Consider the following 20,944-nt stretch of genomic DNA (forward strand, 5'->3'; position numbering starts at 1 on the left):
TTTGAAGATCAGCTTTTTGTGGTTTACCATATCAAATGCTTTAAAAATGCTTTAGACAAGTCGAATAATATTACATCAACTGGCTTCCCTCTGTTTACTTCGGTCATGCAATCATAGACCGAATCAGACAATACAAAACTTGAGGAGGACCCAGACTGGAGGACGTGTTGTTTGAAAGGAATGATATTTCTTGTTATGGTAACCACTCACTTAATCATTCGTTGATTACCTTCTCCAAAACTCTGCTTCCGGAGGATACAATACTAATAGGGCGAATGTTCAAGAGTGCGTTAGGATTGCTTTTATGTGGTAGTAAGGGACTCTTATGATCTGCGACGTGCACTGATAATTTTACCGAAAAAAAGTTATGAAATAAAAATATAAAATACAATAATAAAGTAAAATAAAATGAACAGGAGTTTGGGCTAATGTGGTAACGCTGTTTTGACAAAGGCTTATCTTGCTTGCTGAACGCGTTGAGCATAGATGCAATTGTTCCCTCAAAAAGAAACCGGTCACGATTAAGCACGAAGCGGCGTTCATTCTCGTTCGAACGTTTTAAAAGCAGGAATAGAAACACTGATTGAGCGTTGGAACCATGGAGCATGCGTGTCGTACCAACATTACTGCATTCCGATTGTAGAAGGGTGCTCCAGAGAATCCACTGGCAGGAAGAAGTAGAAGTTGGCAAAATATAGTATAATAATATAATAAGTATAATAAAATATAATATAGCACGACGAAATGTAATAAAAACCGGCAGCATCGAGTAGGGCTTCAAAACGATTCACATGATAGTAAGGCAAGCAAATAAAAGGAAAAAAGGTAAGATCTACATTTTAATTGTACAAGTCTGCGAGACCTCAACAAAGGCTCATGCTTAAGTTCTCGCTTCTTCTTCCCAGGAAAACATCTATCGTTGTTCATGTGACTGGACACAGATAGCAGATTAGTACCGAATTCTTGGTCCGCAGCTTCTCTGACAGATGCGATGTCGGTCCGCGTTGGTCTCCTATTTTGCTTACTTCCACATTCTCCATTTTTATAGAACCTCGATGATGCACACAAAATGAAGTCTTCAGTATTTGCACATGTGTATTTGTTAGAAGTTGGTGATGATAGGAGGGTCACATATATATTCTTAAACGTCCTACTATGCTCTTGTATAGTACGTGTGATAAAATCCAATACAGTTTCTGATTTGTCTCACTGCAATTGCATATGCGGTTTATCTGGTACTACTAGCAGTAATTCGTTACGTCAGCACATGTTCTTGCTTACGACAATTCTTTGTTTCCTTTTTTTCACTATTCGCATACCTAGGCGGGTGTAGTATACCGGTTAGAGGTTCCGCTTCCCGCACGATTGACCGGAGGTTTGAATCCGCCCTAGTGATCACCAAGCCTTACATCCCTACGGGGTCGATAAATTAGTAGCAGACTTGTCTGGGAGGATAAAAGCACTGACTTGATACATCGGCTAACCCCCGCAAGTCATTGTGTAGGCCAGTTACACGTTCGTAAATCTCATACGATTCTGAATTGAAGTGAACGCATCCCAAGCGGATTGATTGACGCCAGACACTATCCTTATCCTTTAATATTCCGATATTTGAGTATTACGTATTCCAGAAACACCGCAGATATCTCTAATACAGAAGTATTGCTATAAATTCCACAATTCGCCTTGATCCAACCACCTTTCACAATTATTTACTAAACTCCTTGTTCACATACCAGTATGAACGCCCGACCAACACCGAACTTTCATGCCTCTCGTGGAACGTGCTCCACTCGACTTCATTACCCCATAAAAATTCAAAACAGGAACACTTTCTGTAAATCTCTTTTACGGAATAAACCTGTTGTCAGTACTAGGTTTTATGAATTTGTAACTCTATTTTTACATCTGTACTCCTCCTACACCGCTGCAATATCGAGGTTTTTCTAGTCTTCGCCTCCAACAAAATGGTGAAGTTAGATTAAATGACGTCATGATCATACTAACAAAGTTAAGGATACTACGTCGGATCACCTGAACAGCTTACTCCTAATAAAGCGGTTGTCTGCGTGTATCTCATTTCTGAGGAACAAATCATCTGGCAGACATTATGTATTGTTTGCGTTTGCATACCGCTTTTGCATCTTGGAACTTGTTTCACTGTCTTCTGAGACTCATCTGACGTGGTAAGATATGTGTTATCTCACTAACCTACTTTTTGGTGCTGCGCATTTGCCTGGCGCTCAGTATTCGTCCTATTGCTTTAGCGCCGAAGCTCCTAAGTGGCGTTGTCAGACCTCTCTCACCACATCTGTCGTCTTCTTGCGCTGCCGCATCTATCTGGCAGTGTAGGATCTTCACACTCCTTTTTTCTGCTCTCCGACAATTAAGCGTTGAAGGCATCACCCCACGAATCTGGTGGTGCGGGTTTCAGGTGGGTTATGCCTATACGGAGTCGTAGATTATGGAGAGAAGGGTGATTCCGTCTATTTCTTCCTAATTGCCTTAAAAACGGCCCGGAAGATACGAATTCGAGCGTTCAGGCGCGCTGTTTTCTACAACGAGTTCGAATGGAGCGCACCAGCCCCGCACCTTCCGGGCCATTTTTTACGGCAATTAGGAAGAAATCAATCTTAATTACCCTCCTCTCCATAATTTACGACCCCATATAGGAACTCTCCACCTGAAATCCGTACCATCCCAGATTCGTGGACTGATGCCTTTAATTCGATGCCTAGGGGCACTTATCCTAGGCACTTATCCTCCGTTACACTTATCCTATTACTTTCACGACCACTCCATCTTTCTGGTTTCTAGCGCTTGGGTGGCGCTTCGAAATCTTGACATGCACCTCACTGCCTCCTGATGCCAACACGCTTATCTGACGTCGTGAGACCCGTCTCACCTTACCTCTCTCTTCCTGTTTTCTGGCGCTCGTGCACCAATTCTGCACACTACAGCCACTCTCACTGTCTTCTGATGCAAACAGTTATGCTTACGTCGTGTGATCCCTCCCACACGATCCTGCTTCTGTGCGGTAAAAACGTGTGCTCAGGTTCAGAATTCCAAATTACACATGACAAAAATATATTAAAGCAGAAGAATATTGTTCGCTTAGTCTACCCTTTTTTCTTTCGCAACAACATCAAAAAACAGGAGTGAGGAAAAAAAACGAGCACACGCGGAATGAACTAGTAAAATAATCCAAATCATAAAGAAATCACCAGATAAACAGAAGCACTCTGTGTACAGATGCTGAAAAAAACGAAAACACCAAAAAAGAAGTAAAGCAAGACCGAACATCAACACATATCCCTCAAGGGAGAGTGAACTGAGAAAGAATCCACCAGGAAAATACAAAATCATACATTTTTCTAATTTTTTTCACCTCAATCCTTGTTTGTATGAGTTATACTTTTGCTGTAACAGCTCCCTACTTAAACGTGCGGGAGACAACGCCGCTTCTAATTTATGCGGATTAGTGTTCTACTCGTTTGTAGTAGTATTTCTCAATTTTGTATATTTGGTGTGAAATATATCATGAAATGTTCGCAAAAACAACTTCAGGCAAAACTTAAAGACTAAAGGATAAGCTTCACGGCGTTGATCATTCCTTATGGAGACGCCTTCGACTTCAACTTACACGTCGTTTGAGGTTTATGAATGCGCGTGCGGCCTTATAATGAGTTGCGGGAGCTACCCCGGAGTATCAATTCAGAGAGGACCTCTTTCTGACTGCAGGTGTAGCGCAGTCGGTAAGAGGTCCTCTGCGGCTGCACGGTTGATTGTTCAAAACCGTTCCAGCGCCGACCAAGTCCTTCATCCCTTCGGATTCGATAAATTGGCACCAGATTTGTTTGGGAGCATAAGAACACTCACTCGATACATCGGCTAATCCCCGCAGGTCATGGCATAGTCCAACACACATCCAAAAAACTAACGATTACGAATTGCGGTTGGCGCTTTCCAACTTCATTGATTAACGCAAGCGAAATTGTGCTGGTCAGCGATCAGCCGCAATTTTTCGAACAATATCAACATTTTCTCACACACTATGCATAAGTGCTCATTCCAATGTGATTATGGTGGTTCTACTCTTATGTTCTACCTAAAATTGTGAAAGCAAAATGAAAATATGGGAAAAACTACTTCGTGTATGCTTAAATGTAGCCGCGAAACGAGTAGTACGGTGTTCTATCGACAAGAGCCGAAGTAAGCTCTGTTGCGGTTTGACAAGGACTGGTTAGGTTTGACATGAGCAGGTTATAAACGGAAGGCCACAAAACTAACTTCAGTGGTTTTGCTAAACTACTGTCTTGTCACAAGTGAGGGCACGTAATTGCCAACAAGGTTGCTCTCCTTCAATATGATGTCTAACAAAAATTGCTGACATTTTACTTTTTTGTATTCCATGACAAATTAATATGGAATTGGCAAGTGACATGAGAATTCGATTCCGTATATGACTCAGATTGGAGGCGAAAAAACTATGTAAAAGCAGCTCATCGGAAGGTTGATCAGGAAACCTCTCTCAAATTTGTCCAACTTATTTTAGTTTCAGGATTGAAACTAACGACCATTTCGAAGAGAAAGCAATGAAAGCTAATGGAGTCAGAGTTCAAAAAGTACTACTTCTTTCTATTGATTGGGAACTGTAAACGGCTGAAACCGAATTGAATTTAAATACACTGTGAAGTCGGAAGAAACAGAAATTTCAAATTCTTCTAGAAACAACTATTGTGATCGGGAGAAGCAACAATAACACCGTTATTTATTTTATTAATGTATACTCCTAAGAAGGGAAAATCTAGCAAGACAATGAAACAGAACTCGTTAGACGGATGAAGGAAAGATGGGTGCATCGACAAGATCAACTGTTATTGCATCTATTTCATTTAGTAAAAATTAAAATTTAAAAAGTAAAGTCTATAGAATTAGGTAAAGAAAATGAAATTTCTACTTTTCACCATATCCATGAAAATGCGTTTGAATATTTATTAAGAACGCTGGATTATAGAGGGAATTCTTCCACACCGAGGAGAATGACGAGAAATATGACTTGATGGGGGTTGTTCTGAAATATTCCAAAGTTGTGTATTCATTGCTTATCTATTCCACTGCACTCATATATTTACGACTACATAATCTAATATTAATTAATATTAAATTGACTTAATATTAATTAAATCTAATATTTGGGTGCGAGCACTTACTGTGACATCAAACGTTCAGAGAATATTGCGATAAGTAAAAATATAAATAAGAGGAGAAGCCTTCTACCTATAAGTGATCCGTTTGTAAAACATTCAAGCAATTACAAATATTGAAATAAATTCTCTTTTAGCTGTCAAGAAACTGCATTAAGATCAAGTTATTCGATTGAAGTAAGTTCAAACAAATTGATTGTTTTGCCAGTGCCAGTATTTGATATTTCAGTACGACATATTCGAGTTTATAGCACAAAAATTAAGATATACCAACACAAAAAATACTAACATAAACAGTTTGCCAATTTTTTAAATACTAATTTGAATGTGGTAATCATAGTAGCACTATACTGTTACAGGAAATTTCTGGGACTACGTAGTACAGTATTTGTTTGTTCAGCTCACTATTTCAAACGTTAAAAGTTGTAGACTATACTAATCGTATGTGCGGAACGTGTAACGCGTGTTTTACCCTATTTTGAGGAACATGGTTGAGCGAAGCGTCGCATTTTAATGCACGTGCGCTCTCTGTGAAAACTGGATTAGTTAGAATTGGATATTTGAGCTATGTGCTACTTATAAAATCAGTTTGCAAGAAGGCTCAGAAAAATCCTCCTGTACAAAAGTAGAAAATTGGCCAAAAAGCAGCAGTGAAATGTACTTGGAACATGAAAACTTGAAGAAGGACGGAGCGTGCTTAGCTTAGAAAAAAAAAGCCGGAATTTCAAAAGAATAATCTCGTGAAAAATCATTTACGAGAACGTCGTCATAGTCTACTGTAGGACAAGGTTAGACAGATTTGCACTTTTACAACATGTCTGATGAAAATACAAACAAAGACATCTTAGAAGCTTTGAAGGCTAGGATGTCTAAAAGCTGAATCCACAAAGAAATGATGTAGATAAAAACGCTTTCTTCGAATTTACGAAAGGTCTTCGAAGCATAAAGGCGCAGGCGCTGGTTGGGCATGTCACAGGTTTCGACAGAATATCAAACAACACCTCTTTTCCAACAACTACTAAGAAATAAATTTGTGCGTGTGCGAGGAATGGATGTAGGAACGCGGATGTGGATGACAGGGTATCAATGTTTCAGATGACACTAATTGTTAGCGACATAAGAACTTGTCTTTCTCTTCTCCAATACATACCTTCAGCTGATATTTCCTTCAGAACGAGAAAATCGCAGCCCTCAATGTACACATAGTACAGGCCCCTTTTTTCGTGTTCTTAGAGAAAAAAAAATTTAAACGAATATAGCGGAGTGTAGCAAAAGGCTTTTACCTGTCACGATATAGAAATGAAAACAATTCTTGAAGATAGAAGCTTTCGGAGGCTAGAATTCACAGGGCTTCCTAGATGAGTATGCGGGCGTGTTCCTGCTCTTGCAAAAGAATGAGCTCATGAATATGTTAGCTATAAATTGGAGAGGAAGTTCTTATGTGATGTCGTTCGATGGTTATGATTCACGCAGAAGCAGAATGTGCTTTGTTACGAAAGAGTTATGCATAGCAGTAATGTGTGGAGTAGAATACGTAAAGCTAAGGTGTTACTCGTGAAGAGAGTATTACTGATACTTATTTACTGTTAATTTTTCTGCATTTGTTTTTATGATTTCGGAAAAGCAAACATACGGGTGATCTATTCGTAAACTTCCCTTTTTCACACAACTCCAGATATTCTCACCAATAGTGTTAATAAGGTGGACAAAGTTTTCGGCCTCAATCAATCCGCTTAGGCTTGCGCAACCACGTTCACTTCATTTGAGAACCGTATGAGGCTTACGAAAAGTGTAACTATCTAATACAATGACTTGCGACGTTAGCCAATGTGTCAACTCAGTGTTTTTATTCGCCCAGACAAGTCTGGTAATAATTTAACGACCCCAGATGAAAGGCTTGCGTGGTACACGGCCGATCACTCGTGCTGACACAGCGGGCGACTCTGCTACACCCGCCCACATGCAATGTTAATGTCATGATATAAGATAACGAGCTTTAGTCCGTGTGTGTGTATGTGTGTGTTTGTCTGTGTGTCACGAAATTCGAAAAAAGGGATGCGACGGGTCCCCCGGCGTCGGATTGGTGCGCCAGCGCCAGATACCTATAGAAGAAGGTGGGACGGGTCTCCCGGCGTCGGATTGGTGCGCTGGCGCCAGATACCTATAGAAGGGGGTGCTACGGGTCTCGCGGCATCGAAATGGTGTGCAATAACTTCGTGTGCATATCGCAAAAGGTAAATGGGATGTTTCATAGCAGTAGCCACTGCGCGCTTTGCTTTTCACCTCTATGTCTCCTCTGGGCGTCTTTTTCCTTCCACATTTGCCTCAGTTTGGTGTTTGCCTTCCTCAGAAAGTGGAAACACGAATGAAACCAGCTGCTTAAATAGTAGACAACAGTTTACATGATTTGACCAGGAACATTATCTCTATCAGTACAATGATGTTTTTCCGTCATTTTATGCCAAAACATCATTCTGTGATAACTGTTGCAGGGAAACAGGAGGAAAACCCAAATTTCGAGTAATGCTTTCAAATTGTGCCTACATTATATTGGTATCGACGGAGTGTTTGGAGCTGAAGTTTGAATATTCTCCAAATGTAGAACTGACGCGTTTAGAAAGAAAACAACTGTCACTGCCATTAATCTTTGATTAATTTTGATTAATTGATCAGTGAAGGCGAGCGAAGAGAACATCACAAAAAAGTCTGAGGTCCGGCTTTAGCCGGGCATTCAGACTGGTAATGTTAATAATCAAAGAAAATTGAATCAAGATCTTGTTCTACGGCGTATGTTGAATAAGCTCGGTGGTCTCACTGATTGTAAGGGAAAATTTATTACTCCTGCATATCTCTTCTGCACACTTTATCGATTACGTAAACTATCTTACATTCATTTACCAAATTTCAACATACCATGGGCGTACGTTTCAACCTGAACCCTTTTTCATTTGTTCAATTACACCACGGAAAGTTTGGGAAGAAGTTTGTTGTGTTTTATAGGTGTCTCACGTTGAAAATTAAGGAGGAATATTTTACTGCTGCGGAAGAAAATGCTCTTCTCAGCAAATACTTGACAAACCGAAACTGGAAATGCGAGTGTAAAGGAGCAGTGGAGAGAAATGACAGAGAGGTGTTGAAATAGAGCTTAGAGCATATTACTTCTGCGTATCCAGTTTTCTGTGTTTTCCTTTTTTTCCTTATCTTTGGCTTTCGCAAACTTCATATCTTCACAGTTTACTCCCTATTCTTGTTATACTAACTCGTTATGCTAATTGCTTCCGTTGACGTCTCTCGCGCGCCCACTTTCCCGTGTTTTTCTAATGCAAACCATCAGTACTGATTACTGATATGATGCCTGGATCAACTCAGCGCACTCTTCGTAGTTCTTCTTGCAAAACGAAACAGCCTATCAGCACATCTCAAGCCGTTTCGCAAGCGCAAATGATGAGATTGGCATCCAAACATTCTCTTGTCGTAAAATCAACGAAAGTTTGGGGAGAAACGCTGATACTGCATTGAAACAATGTGGCCAACTTCCTTGATGCGCTTGAAGTTGAACGGTTGCCCGAAGTAGCTTATGGGTTCGGAAAGTTTAATGGTAACAAGTAGCGTCTAGTTAAAGTTGTGCTCCCTTCTCGTTTTCAGTGGGATAGCCCCAGTTTTTTGAACATATCTACATGCAAAAGCACGATGGCCGCAAAACGAAAGCGGGATTATGAGCTGAGGGACGAGGCTGGCATAATAAATTAACGGTAATCTATGCGTGAGTGCGTGGTTTACAAAGATGCGCTCATTCAAATCTCTGAACTTCCCTGCAAACAAATGACGGAAAACTTGCAATCCACCGTGGACCACCGTGCGGTGGGCCGTAGTGAATGAAGGATGGAATGATAACCACGCCATAGTATTAGATAATTATAAAATCATACCATATAATAACGGGCTTAGTTTGTCGTGCGTGTGTGTGTGTGTGTGTGTGTGTGTGTGTGTGCGTGTGTGTGTATGTGTGTGTATGTATGTATGTGTGTGTATGTGTGTGTATGTGTGTGTATGTGTGTGTGTGAGAGAGGGTAGGAGGGAGGGAAGGAGGTGGAGCGAAATTCCAGAATGGGGTGCGACGGATCCGACAGCGTTGAATTTCACGATGACGCCAAAAAGATATAAAATGGAGTGCGGCAAGACCGTCGAATTGGTCCAGCGGCGACGCAAAGCGATAAAATGAGGCGTGGTGACGCGAGTCAAACGGGGTGGGATTGCTGTGTCATTGTGCAGTAGTATCGCGCAGTAACTCCATGTTCATGTCGCAAAAGGTAAATGGGACGTTGTAGCCGTTTCCTAGCCGCGGCACTGCGCGTGTTGCTTTCCACCTCCATTACTCCTTCGCATGCCTATTTCCTTGCACGTTTGCTTCAGCTTGATAATAGCTTCCTCAGAAATTGTGTCTATATTATGTTGGTATCGAAGGAGTGTTTGAAGCTGACGTTTGAATGTTCTTCAAATGTAGAAATGACGCGTATAGAAAAAAAAACTATGAGATCTTTCACCTAAATTCATGAAAAAGAGGAAAAAGAAGGCGTTGTTAGAAAAGCACAATTTTAATTTTGCAGAAAATGCTACTACTATTGATTTTCAGTTTCCAGGTTCGACTCCTGGCGGAGTCAAATTTTTGAAGAATTGTTAGAAATTTGAAACCACTTTTAAAAAATGAAGAACTTAATTTACGTAGTTTGCAGCAGTTCAAAAGTGGACTTAACAGATTAATTACCAAAAACCCAGATTCTGTGCACATTGTTAGGTTTAGGAGAATAAGTTTGTTATGAGATGACCAAAAGAAAAAGCTAAGGTAGTTTTTAAGACAAGAAAGTTTATCCTAAAAAGTAGTCATATCCCTGTATTTTTAGACATTCTAGTTTTTTCTCAGGAATTTAGATGGGACAAAATTAAAAACTTCCCGAATTTTTTTTGCATTTGTCCCATCTAAATTTCAAAATAATCAGCGGGTCGAAAAAGGAGAAATTGTGCACATAGGGGTTTTCTTAGTCTCTCTGTCCGAATATATGGGTGATTTTTTTTCCATTTTTCTGAAATGAGAGAATTTCTTAATGAAATTCAACAGCACAGCGTAATTTAGCGCAAAGCAAATCATCTCTCAGTGTGTTGTAGCCGTGGATTCAATTTCCAAGGCTTGGCCGTTTTTCCAAATTTTCAATGGGATAATGACGGGAGCAATGCCATTTTCCCATCTTTGTCCCATCAGAATTGCGGAAAAACTAGTTGCTGGGGAAAAACAGCAACATGTCTATTTTTTGAGCTAAAATTTTTCTTTTGGTCCACTTATGACGAGGTAATTTGCGGTCTTACAGAGCTAAAAATGACCGCAAACAATCTTTCTTGGTCATTAAATTTAACTACGTATAATGCAATCGTTGAACTTCTAGAAGTAATTTGAAGTTTCTAGCTCCTTTGCAGAAATTTGGCGTTGCATCGATCCTGTGTCGTCCCATTCTCTCATTGTCGAAACAAAATGTTGATTTTTTCACTGTTCCTCTGTAATTCGACCTGTGCACCCGGCTCTCCTCTTCTTTTTCACGGATCATGTGCTTTAATCTGTATTTGAAATATTTCATAGATTTGTTAACAAAAATGAAAATAATTCAAAATCACCATTTTCACAACATTTCAGCAAATTTGCTTCTTCTACTACTTGGCGTTTCTTCGCTTCTGTTAGACACCGATTTTATCATTTGCCATTCGCTCCACAACTAATTTTGATCTTTCTTTTTCCAAACATACGGAAATTTCTCGGAAAGTATGGAACTAGCAGCAACCGAGAACTGGCGCCGGCAACGTTGGCGGAGAAGAAGGGGAGGGGGATGTATTCGTTAGGGTCATGTCCCATCACCACGATCTCAAGTTTGACCCTAGTCAAGGGCTAGGCTGCTGACCCAAACGCTGGTAACCGTTTATCTACTGTAGCGTTCTGGATTTGGAGAAAGAATCTCACTTAAAGATTCCTCACCTTCTGTAGCAAGAGAATGACCTGCCAACCCACCACACATTATGCAGGGAAGGACCAGCCTTGCTGGTAACTTGGGCGAAATTCTACAGGGCTCTGTTCCATCTTGTTTTTGTCCATGGCACATCTATAGGTGTTTTCGAACAAATAAATGAATAAAATAAACCACAGCAACTTATCCATAATCCTAATACGCAAGTTAATTCGTTTTTACGAGGAGCTTTCTACGCTTCATCGGTAACAAAACTGTCACTAGTGCGTAGCAAAGAGAACTACGATTACTTGTCTCTCTTTTGTTTTTAAGTTCTTGGTCTAACTGTTCGTCGGCTACTCGAAAGCATACATGATCTCTACTACTTTCCCCTCTTATTAAGTACTTCTTGTGGCTTTCCATAGCTCATTATTAAAGCAAATAGAGCGATTTACAAATAACTCTGAGTAAGGCCATAAAGGTCTTGTGACGTGCTTTCATTTTCTAGATCCTAAATAAAATGGTGTCGTAACCTCATTAACAATAAGACTAGTGCTTGTCTCTGTTTTCGAACAAAAGTTCTCACTCTTTCAGCACTCTGAGCAGCTGTTCTCACTCTGTCTTACCTACTTGGATGGGCTGTCTCCACTGGAACTGCGGACGGCGTGATCTTTTCCACTCCTTCCGTTTCCTTGCCAGGATGTTCCCATGTCTCGTGAGCGACGTAGACGAAGTCCTTGAGGTGTATACAGCTGAGCTCCCAGCTGGTCCATCCGTGCAACGAACACAGCTTATCTCGTTATCTCAGCCCATCTCGTTTTTCCCTTAGATCGCATTTAACATCGCTTGGAATCCACTTTAGCATTCTTCTTGCCCATATATGGTCGTTTTTTCTCATAATGTGACCGGGTTTGCTACGCAATGGTTTCGATACATATTCCGCTTTGTCGCGTAGACGGTAGACCGGTTTATTGTTGTGTGCGCCGGTTGAACTGAAGCAGACATCTCTCAAAGATGGGCAATGAGTAGCTTTCTAAACGTGGCAACGGGTTTTCCCACGTTTCCGCTGCGTAACAGAGCGCTGAAAAAACTATCGATTCTAACAGACAGCTACGGAGCCGCAGCTCTGTAGCTTCCTTGACGGATGCGACTGCTGCCGAATGCTGCCCGCATGCTCTCTTCCGTCTATTTAGTTTTTCCTTCAAGTCGTTTTCCATGTTCATAGGACATACAAGGTATACGTATGACGAAGTTTCCGCGATTTTGGAGCCTTCAAGTTGCACTCCTCCGTCCTCGCAGTAGGCTTCTTTATAAACTGTGTCTTCTTTCGGTCTATTTTATCCCACTCTCTTCCCTGCCTTCATTCAATACCTTAAGCATCGTCTCCGCTTCACTTGTTCTTCTCGAAAAGAGAACGATGTCGTCCGCAGAACAAAAGAGGAATCTTCCTTCAGCACGCAAACCCCTTTCATCCAAAAAATAATAATTTTACTATTTATTGTAATGCAGCCGTGAACAGCTTCGGCGATATGGCATCCCTTTGTCGTACCTCTTCCAATGGGTACGGTGAGGGGGCGGTGGAAAAGCTGTGTCTTAGTGGTGCATCGATCGTAGCAATTGGATAATATCCTCACATGCGGCGCGTCCACACCTTGACCGACCAGCATTCGTTTCTACGCTGCCGAACACCTTCTTGTAGTCGACTAAGGTTAGAATAAGAGCTAGGTATTCCCGGCCGATATTTCCGGCGTGTCCTATGACTCTCGACGTGGTCTGCGTGTGGTCCATGCAGCTGAACTCCTAACGGAATCCAACTTCTTCTTGAGGCTGGGCTTAGGTATCGCATACCTAGGTCCTAGGTTCTGGGGTCCTTTCTTATATCGCATACCTACAGGTCTGAAATCCTTTCTTATATCGAATACCTAGGTCCTAGGTAAGCGAGTGAGAATGATGAGGGTGAATACGTTGCATAACACGCTCAGCAAGCATACCGGACGGTAGTTCCGAAGGTCCTCTCGGTCACCTTTTTCATTTCACCTCTCCGTGATGATTTATATCTCACGACAAGAAGAGGATTCTGTCTTCGCGCTGCACTGCTGCCGGAATATTATGTTGGCGGAGATCCCTGTGGCACTTCTTTAGACTTTTTCTTCCTTGTGCTGCTTCCAGAATCTTCTTCTGCCTGTATTCAGAAAGATCCTCTTACAATGCTTTTCTGCAGCTAGTGTTTGCTACCAACCTCCCAATTTGCAGTGAATTCAGATCAAGCCTCGGAGTCCTTCTTCTTTCCTACATATCCTTTGTGGTCTTCGAAATTCGTCCCAAGTTTGTAGTGAGCGGCTTCGAGGCACGTTCAGCACAGCTTCGCAGTCTACTCAGCAGCAGGTCTCAGTCTATTTTTGGGTCCTCCGGGATATGTCAGTCACTTTGGGAGAAAGAGTATTCGAGTTTGCAATCGTCGGTGACCAGAACCGCTGCAAAACGATGCGCTATCAAGACGTCTGGTAGAACCAACTCTGGTTGGCGAGTATTTGGTCGATCTCCCCACGAGTCGTGCCATCGGGTGATTCTCATGGTCACCGACAAAGAGTTTCGTTTACAAGAAAAATTCACATGAAAGAGGCAAGCGGTGGACAACAGACAACAACAGCAAGACAACTACCGTTTTCACTCCGGTCCCCTAGTCCAAATCTTCCAAGCCTGATCATTAATCATTAAATCTATCATCAGATCTATCATCTAATCAGATCATTAAAGTGTCCTGTTTCAATTGTTGTCCCAAATTTTTGAGAGTGTTGACCGTAAAACTGTTGTCGGCATCTTCTATCTAATAAAGCATGCTTTGACCTCAACGACAAGATCGAAGAGTTTGGAAGAAATAGAGATCCTACTAGAGCTGTCCTACCGCGAGCTTTCTGACGTGTACCATTCGCGCTCAATTCTTATGTATATTTATGTATACTCTTATATACACTTGTGTCTGGCAAATAAAAGAATGGGCTCCTTAATTCTGCTTTCTCGGAACCGACTCATTCTATCATATCACCTGTTATCACCTGCATCACCTGTGCTCCCGTTGTTCACCGATTTGCTCGAGCGGGCACCAATAACACTTCCATTTGTCCCGATCGCGCGCAAGTGTTGCCCGGTGGCATCTCTTCTCGCGAGCGACTCAAAGAACATCGTATTTTTCTTTCAAGGGCTCCCTAAAGAGAGCTGAGCATCGGGACGGCGGTCTTACTGATGTGCGTTTGATGATGCGTGGTATCCAGTCGCTTACGGCTCTGGTCCAACGAATGTCTATGAAACTAGGATGACGACCAGGACTAGGACGACGAAAGTGTAATACGTCAACCAAACCTTCCGTCCCGTTTTTTCGTTTGTTAGAACGTTTTCCGCCTTTCATGAAGGACTAAATACATCGATCGACGTTCACAATTCACTTTATAGGACAAAACACGATGAATAGGTCTTGAGACCTCAAATGGTTTTGATTTCAGCCGTAGCACTATGGTTGGATACTAAAGCGATCGTACATTACGTACAGCTGTGGATTATGAATGTTTTGCAAATACCAAGATTATTAAGATTGTTTTTTTTGTTGTTAAATAAAAGTGTTGTGATTGTCGTTGTCAAGATTGTTTTTTTAACCCTCTTTAATACTTCTGACGTTTGGGGGCTGTTGCCTTTGTCAGAGCCTGCAAAGCCAGAACATTTGTAAAGTATTCTCTCAAATGCCTCATCCAGAAGAAGTCATCATCTCATAAGATACTACATGCAAAGCCAAAACTAGATGAGCCCAAATCGTTCTACTTATCCAAGTTGCAGTGTGTCGTGATGTTAGCGGACCACCACATGTTAGGATCGCTCCGTTAATCTTAATTAGGACAACCTGATTAACCCTGCAACCTGATTATGACCCCGCAGATCAACCCCCAAGATCTTATTACAGAGTTAGCTCGTTGATCACGGCTGTGCACTTTTATTTTCTTTCCGTTTATGGACTTTTGGTGTTTATTTAAAACGCCTCCAATGTTCTGTCAGCCACAATTCCAACTTCGTACGATAGGATCGTGGCTGCAATACAGAAAGGAGCATTTTCATTGACCTTGTCTCTTGCTTCACATTTACAATCGACAGTTGCGTCATTGCGTCATTGTAAGGCCGCTTGCATAAACCTCAAGCGATTCTGAGTTGTAGTGGAACGCGTTGGCGCATTCTCAGATGGATGATGACCAACGACGTGCACCTTATTCTGTACTACTTTAAAGGCATCACCCCACGAATCTGAGGTGGTGCAGATTTCAGGTGGAGTATTCGTATACGGGATGGGAGACTACGGAGAGGGAGGTGATTCCGTCCATGGCTTCCTAATTGCCGTAAAAAATGGCCCGGAAAATGCGGCGCCGCACGCGCTCTAATCGAACTTCCTGTAGAAAATAATGCGCCAAAACGCCTGAAGCCGTATCTTTCGGGCCGTTTTTTACGGCAATTAGGAAGAAATGGACAGAATCACCCCCCCCTCTCCGTAGTCTCCCATCCCGTATACGAATACTCCACCTGAAATCTGCATCACCTCAGATTCGTGGGGTGATGCCTTTAATTCACTTCACTTAATCGGCAGGCGAGTGTTACGCCCTAACGCGAGTATCTTTGCCGAAGTTTGCCGTCCTTAAACATAACCGAGCCAGTCTCTTTTGATTTCAGCTAGAGTTCGCATTAAATCTATCAATCCGTGGCTATTCCATTAACGGCGGAACTTTGCATCTTGATTGAACTGTTTGTCAACACCAAGTGTCCTCAGATCTTCCTTTAACTGTTCTAAACTTTTTCTTACAACCGGGAGGTTTTATCCACGTTAAGTCTTTAAGCATCCTCAGGACAACTTGGACAAGATTATGAGAAGATCTCCTCATAATGTGACCAAAGAAGCGAAGACGGTTTTCTGCGACTACTTCAGAAGGTGGGACAAGATGTTTATGTTTTTCACGCCTCATCTACTTCCCACTAAACTTCTTCGTTACGGCATACTGTTATCTAAAAGTGATTTGATAATCTTTCAAGCTGCTTTCCGTCCAAGCATTCGAGCTTCTTCATAACCGTTGTCTCTCACAGCACGGGGCGGGTGTAGTGTAGCGGTTAGAGGTTTTGCTCCCTGCAGGATCGATCAGAGGTTCGAATCCGCCCTAGTGCTCACCAAGCCTTTTATCCCTCCGGGGTCGATAAATTGGTACCAGACTTGTCTGGGAGGATAAAAGCACTGACTTGACACATCGGCTAGCCACCGCAGTTATTTTATAAGCCAGTTACACGTTCGTAAAAATCAAACGATTCGGAATTGAATTGAAGGTTGGGACGCATCCCAAGCGGATTGATTAACGCCAGAAACTTTATCCTTTATCCTTCATCCTATTGCAGCTACCATCATCTTTCAGCATATAGCTAAATCACAAAACTCATCCACCTGTTTAATATGTTGTTTGGTTCTCGTTAAAAGTCTCAAGGAGACCCAATTTTTATTCTGTAGGCTGCAGCTAATTTTAAGACAAGTTAACAAGATGTTATAACTTCGAGCTTCGAGAAGCGAATGCTACTGCATCATCGGCGTACTCGAGAACCAACAAAAGACGTGCAGACGGTGTCAAAATGATATCAGCGAACCACTGCACAGCTGTTCTTGTCATTATGTCATCGACGGCAATGTTGAGCAGAAGGAGTTCCACTCCCTTCGTCTCACTCCACTTCGATCGGTTTTGTACATCCAACTGGTATTCGAACTGCAGCACGTGTTCTTCTACCTATGTTGTTTATTAGGCGTATGCATTTTCTTGCAACTCCATCGGCGTGTTGAAAAGACGGCTTTGGTGACGAGAGTCGAAAGCGACATCGAAGTCAAGAAACGCTAACTTTAGAATCGAATCGAATACTGTCGCCACACTTCAATCATTCTCCGCACAATAAACACCTGATCCATAGTCAATCCAACCAGAGCGAAAGGCGGCATGTTCGTCATGGATGATTTCTTTGAGTTCAATGTTTGATTAGCTCCAAAACATTTTACATCACACACAGGAGTAATAATCTTCGGTAATTCCTGAGTTCATTGACGAACTGTAGGGTCAAACTATGATAGCGTGTCTTCACAAGTTAGGTATCCTTTCGTCCATCTATATCGGACAGATGACCTTCGTCAGGTCCCAGGAGGAGGAAGATGCTTCAATATTTTTCTGTGCTAATTCCGTCGTCTCCACCAATTTTTCCATTTCCCATCCTTTGGATACGGACCAGAACCTCAACTCTATCGGTGGTTCCTCATTAACCGCGTATGTCGGTTTATGAACGTGCTCGTGTTCGGGAGCTGAAGGCGCTGCCGGTTCAGCCGAAAGCTGTGTTTGTCGCGGGAGATTTCTTTGCGAATGATGCTGAACTAATGATGTGATGATTCATTCCAAAACCTTGTACATTATACGCAACAAAGATATTCTTCGGTATTTCCTGGGTTCCGTGGCGAATATCTTCTTACAGAGAGGAATTTAATCAGGGTGTCTCCACGAATCAGGTATCCTTTTGTCAATCCATATTGAACGGATGATCTTCGTCATTTCACGAATTCTATAAGGGGAGGGGGGAGGGAGAGATTCCAGTATTACTGCGCTAATTCCACCAGGTTTTCCATTCTTCTTTTTTTTGAATGCAGACCAGAACCTCCGACTGTGTCAGTGGTTTTTCGCTAACCGCGGTGTAATCCTGTATTTGGGCGCACACGAGTTTAGGAACTAACGGCGCTCGGCGCTCGTCAGTTCAGCAGAGTGTTAAAATATTCCCTCCAGATGGCTGTTTCTCCGACAGCGACTCTGTTGGCAGTGCTAGAAACAGGAGTACACCTTTTTATCTTGCCTCTATACTGCTTCAACAGAGCATAGGCTTTTCTTAGATTTCCCCTCCTTAGCCTCTTCGATCTCCTTCGCTCCTGATGTCTATTCGTTTTCACGCAACTTCCTTCTTAGACTCTTTCCCTGGCTGAGGTCACCAGTAGTGCGGGCGACACTTAGCATCTTCTTCAGTCTTAAAACCGGGAGCATTCTCTTTGCATCGTACTGAATACATTTAGTGAGGGAGTTGCGTCATCCACTTTATTCTTGGTAATCCGTAATCCAATATTGATCGACAAACCGTTGGTTGTTCGATGCCTTTCGTCTTTTCGCATTCGTCGTCTTTCATATCTACCGAGTCAAGCTTCGGTTGAGGTTGAACTCGATCAAATTGAATGCGAGGTCCCAGATAGCTCTTGATTTTCCGTCGTCCGTGGTGCGATAGAGGAATGCTCCTTGTAAGAACGTAATCGAGGTGAAATTTAAGAGGCTTCATTTTTCCCTTGCGCTACTCTTTTAGCGTTGATGGGGTTGTCGCTTGCCGCGTAAGCTGATGGCGCCGATGATTCCTCTTAAACGCAATGAGGAGAGTTTTCTGCTCGCTAAAATCTATCACACTAGTTCCGTTTTCTGATGTTTGCTTCTTGTGATAGTATTATTTTCCGAGCACGTCGGACTGCCGCTTAAGTCTAATCCGTGTATTCCCATTGATACCGATAATTACCGTCTTCTGGCTTGGTATCTTGGATATCAACGTATTGAGCTCATAATAAAACGCGTCTTTATTGTTGTCCTTACCAGTATCCGTAGGTGCGTGGACATTCGTGGTCCAGAGTTTGAGTCCTCTGCGATCCCGCGGTCGAGCAGAGGCGCATTTTGATGACGTTCAACCAAACTTCTCCAACAGGTTATTCCTCTCAGCTATTGCGCAACACTTTACTGTCCTTTCACCAGCATCCTTGTACTAGATGGTTAAGTTGTCGATGCTGATACTAGGGTGACCCCTGATGCGTATTTCTTGAAATGCAGCAAACGGTCCATGCAGATATCGCAGAAGTCTGGACAGAGCGGCTAGTTGGAATTCACTTGACAGCGACCGACAGTTCAGTGTTAGGAGACGGATGATTGTTGCAAGAGATTCCGTGTTTCCCTCAGGCATTCGACCATTCATGGTATGGTCTTTGGTATAGTGCTGAAGAACAGCGCCTTTTTGCAATGCATGGGAAGGTTTTGCACTGTAACAGAGCGGTTTACACAGCTCGTGCGCTTCCAAGGTGTATACTCAAGCGGCTGATTGCGTTTAGCGAAAGCAGACTCACCACGAGCGGGTAACAATCAGACCCGTATCTGTTTACGTCGACTGTATTTCTTATGACGATGATTCTTCAGAAATAAAAAGAAGCTTTGGCTGCGTATTTCGAGACTGAATCAGTGAACTGAGAGTGAATCATAAAACAAAGATGACATTTTACTTTCGCTGAGATGCTCGAATAAAACTTGCACTTACGCTGCTACTATCAAAGCGAATATAGGGATGACATCTCAAAACTTCTTCCTTCTGATGTCCGACGTGTCATGTCATGTCGGTGATAACGCGTAATGTTACGAACTTACCCAGTACTGGAATGACCAAATGCTTGTAAAACCTGCCACTAGCACTCATCATTGTGTCGAAGAAGAATCGTATTCCCTTTATCATGGCCCTAACAGAAATCATCACCTAATTCCAAGGTGGAAGAACTAACACTAGTAATGGTCACAGATATGTGCTTTTTAGAGTGAAAGATGAATATTTATAGAGAGAATAGGTTTAAATCTTCTAGTTTTCCAATGTTGTCTTTTCAATTTTTTTAGCCTATTAATCTAAACATCTTCAAACAAATCTAAACACCCATCTTTTGCAAACCAAAGTTGATTTCAATGAATACTTCGTCAAAGAAACAGTTAAGGAGTCTTGAAATTTAAAAATATGCAGAAAGTCTTGGCGATACCATCACAGGTCCAATTCCAAAATCATGGAAGAGATAAAATGGTCGCCATATGAACCCTAATTCTGCGGTTCTCTTTTGGCTCGGATTTTTAGGTAGAATTATTAGACCAAATTTTGTAGCATTTGCTGCAACTCTTTGAAATCATGACTCAAAGTTTATAGGAGATTAACCATCGTTTAATTAGAGGAAGGAAGCCAATCTAGCAACTTTGGAGTAATGAAATTATTCAAAAAAGGATAGAAAACGATGTCGTCTACTTGCTAAAGAGCAACGATATGTAGCTGAGGAAGACGACACTTTTCCAGCTCCTTGGATAGAGCGAAATGAAGGCCGCAGTGGCCGTTTGTCATATGGTTCAGGAACACATATCAAAACTGAAAGCTAGGCTCACATCTTGTCTTTCCTTGAGGCGCAACTAAATGCGAGGATCAATTAGCGATCGTGGATATTCTGACCGCTGTGAGCTGTAGAAAAAGAGAAGTGCTCCATTAAAGGCATCACCCCAGGAATCTGAGGTGGTACGGATTTCAGGTGGAGTATTCGTATACGAGATAGTAGATTATAGAGAAGGATGTGATTCCGTCCATTCTTTCCTAATTGCCGTAAAAAACGGCCCGGAAGATCGGCGCCGCACAGGACTGGCGCGCTCCAATCCGAACTCCTTGTAGAAAATAGTGCGCCGGGACGCTCGAAGCCGTATCTTCCGGGCCGTTTTTTACGGCAATTAGGAAGAAATGGACGGGCTCACCATCCTCCCCATAAGTTACGACCCCGTATACGAATACTCCACCGGAAATCCGCTCCAGATTCGTGGGGTGATGCCTTTAAATCTGTACGTCATGAACAATCCAGGAAACATCTGATTCTTGTCAAATGAAATTTTCGAT

General features: G+C 42.2%; 2 protein-coding genes across 2 annotated transcripts; both read right to left on the reverse strand.

Moving 5' to 3' along the window:
* Positions 1–16,755: 16,755 nt before the first annotated feature.
* Positions 16,756–18,415, reverse strand: RB195_017973 (uncharacterized protein; the record flags this gene model as incomplete). The annotated part of the gene is made up of 2 exons (XM_064185190.1): positions 16,756–16,992; positions 18,368–18,415. The coding sequence occupies 2 exons, from the start codon at positions 18,413–18,415 to the stop codon at positions 16,756–16,758; spliced, it is 285 nt and encodes a 94-aa protein (XP_064041071.1).
* RB195_017974 (uncharacterized protein) lies at positions 18,172–18,941 on the reverse strand (the record flags this gene model as incomplete). Its single annotated transcript, XM_064185191.1, has 3 exons — positions 18,172–18,291; positions 18,368–18,521; positions 18,865–18,941. 3 exons carry the CDS (start codon positions 18,939–18,941, stop codon positions 18,172–18,174), a joined length of 351 nt encoding a protein of 116 aa, XP_064041072.1.
* Positions 18,942–20,944: the final 2,003 nt, after the last annotated feature.

This window comes from Necator americanus, chromosome II, assembly GCF_031761385.1.
Source record: "Necator americanus strain Aroian chromosome II, whole genome shotgun sequence".
Classification (NCBI taxonomy): domain Eukaryota; kingdom Metazoa; phylum Nematoda; class Chromadorea; order Rhabditida; family Ancylostomatidae; genus Necator; species Necator americanus.